We start from the raw sequence: 2,231 nt of genomic DNA on the forward strand, positions 1-2,231 counted from the left end.
ATGACCATTAAAAAATGATCTCAGCAGGATTATTCTCTGCCTCACACACATGCAAATGCTTATGTTCATAAATATTTCTCTCTCTCTCTCTGTCCCCCACCTCTCTCTCTCTCTCTCTCTCTCTCTCTCTCTCTCTCTCTCTCTCTCTCTCTCTCTCTCTCTCTCTCTGTCTCTCTCTGTCTCTCTCTCTCTCTCACACACACACACCTCAACACAAAAATACACTCATTTCCTTATTTTTAAACTTAGAACCTGCTGAGAAGAAAATGGACCCTGGAAATCACTCCTCAGTGACTGAGTTCATCCTCGCTGGGCTCACAGAGAAACCAGAGCTCCAGATTCCCCTTCTGGTCTTCTTCCTAGGAATCTACTCAGTCACAGTGGTGGGGAACCTGGGCATGATCACACTGATAGGGCTCAGTTCTCACCTGCACACCCCCATGTACTATTTCCTCACCAATTTGTCCTTTATTGATTTCTGTCATTCCACTGTCGTTACCCCCAAAATGCTGGTGAACTTTGTGACAGAGAAGAATATCATCTCCTACCTGGAGTGTATGACGCAGCTCTATTTCTTTATTGTTTTTATTATTGCAGAATGCTATATGTTGGCTGTAACGGCATATGACCGCTATGTTGCCATCTGTAACCCTTTGCTTTACAATGTCATCATGTCTTATTATAGGTGCTTCCAGCTCACAGTGACAGTTTATATTTGGTGCATCATTGAATCTGCAATCCATACAGGCTTTATGATTAGACTCTGTTTCTGCAAGGCCAAAGTGGTTAATCATTATTTTTGTGATCTCTTGCCACTCCTGGAGCTATCCTGTTCTAGCATCTCCATGAATGAATTATTGGATCTAGTCTTTAGTGCTTTTAATATCCTGATTCCTGTTTTAACCATCCTTGCTTCCTACATTTTCATCCTCTCTAGCATCCTTCAAATCCACTCCACTGAAGGCAGGTCCAAAGCCTTCAGCACCTGCAGCTCCCATATCTCAGCTGTTGCTGTTTTCTATGGATCTGTAGCATTTATGTACCTGCAGCCATCATCAGTCAGCTCCATGGACCAAGGGAAAGTGTCCTCTGTGTTTTATACCTGCATTGTGCCCATGCTAAACCCTCTGATCTACAGTCTGCGGAATAAGGATGTCAAATTTGCTCTGAAGAAAATTCTGGACAGCGGAAAATGTAGATGAATAGACTCAATGTCATAGTGTCATATCAGAAATATGTCTTTAGTTTGCTGAGATATACAATGCTTTAGTTTTATTGTTCAAATTTTTGGAAATTCAGAATCATTTTCTCATATAATGCTTTTCCCAAATTCTCTCTGAGCCACTTCCATTGAACCTGTTACAGTGACTATGTATGGAGAAATAACAAGAATAAAGTCAGAGAGTCTTAAGAATTAAAGAAGATCCAGTTTGGTTAAAAAAAATACAAACCACAACAACTATGATGATCATCATAAAATAATAACATACATGATTGAAATAGTATAAAATAACAAGCACAAAGCCCAGCACTTTAAAGTAGATGACTTCATTTAATATTTACAGGTTTCTCTCAGAGCAAGACCTAGTGCTATTTTACTTTGAAATCTGAATAAACTGACACTTATTTAGTTTCAGTAAATGTCTAAGCTCCCAAACATAATAAATGACAAGGGTCTAGAATGTCTGGCTCCGTGATTTTACTCAAAGTGATATATTGGCCCCAAGTAATTGTGGGTAAGTCTAAGGCCTTCCCAGTAATTTTCTTCTGAACATTAACCTACAGTTCCTTATAAGACTGTGTCATTTTCTTCTCTCTTTCCAATCTTAGTATCACTTCTGTTTCTTTTGATATAATGAAAATAATCAAAATATTTCAAAACTGTCTTAATCAAAGGAAAAAGAAATCAGTTGGAGAGTTACTGCAGAATCTTATGATGGAAACTCACTAAAGAGATTCAAATTTTCATGTTCAACACCAACAATTTTTATAAAAGTGGTTCAATACATTTTTATCTTTATATGAGTAATGCTGTATTATTTATGGAAAAACTACTCATAGTAGCCAAAAAAGCCATAATTTACAAATAATTGCCATTCACATCAGTTTTATCTCGGAAACATTTCTTCTTTCCCCTTATATGATTCCTTATTTGCTTCTGGGCATTTTACCATCTGGTTACTATAAATCTGGGTCTTCCCTCGTACCTCAGTGGCAAAGAATCTGCCTGG

General features: G+C 37.9%; 1 protein-coding gene across 1 annotated transcript; it reads left to right on the top strand.

The window, feature by feature from the left end:
• Positions 1-239: 239 nt before the first annotated feature.
• Positions 240-1,202, top strand: LOC138426469 (putative olfactory receptor 8G3). Its single transcript, XM_069565032.1, has one exon. It carries the CDS (start codon positions 267-269, stop codon positions 1,200-1,202), a length of 936 nt encoding a protein of 311 aa, XP_069421133.1. The 5' UTR covers positions 240-266.
• The last annotated feature ends 1,029 nt before the right edge of the window (positions 1,203-2,231 follow it).

The sequence above is a fragment of the Ovis canadensis genome, chromosome 21 (assembly GCF_042477335.2).
Source record: "Ovis canadensis isolate MfBH-ARS-UI-01 breed Bighorn chromosome 21, ARS-UI_OviCan_v2, whole genome shotgun sequence".
Lineage (NCBI taxonomy): Eukaryota > Metazoa > Chordata > Mammalia > Artiodactyla > Bovidae > Ovis > Ovis canadensis.

Excerpts from the sequence above, each read along its gene's own strand:
- LOC138426469 (XM_069565032.1), top strand. The coding sequence starts at position 267 with ATGGACCCTGGAAATCACTCCTCAGTGACTGAGTTCATCCTCGCTGGG.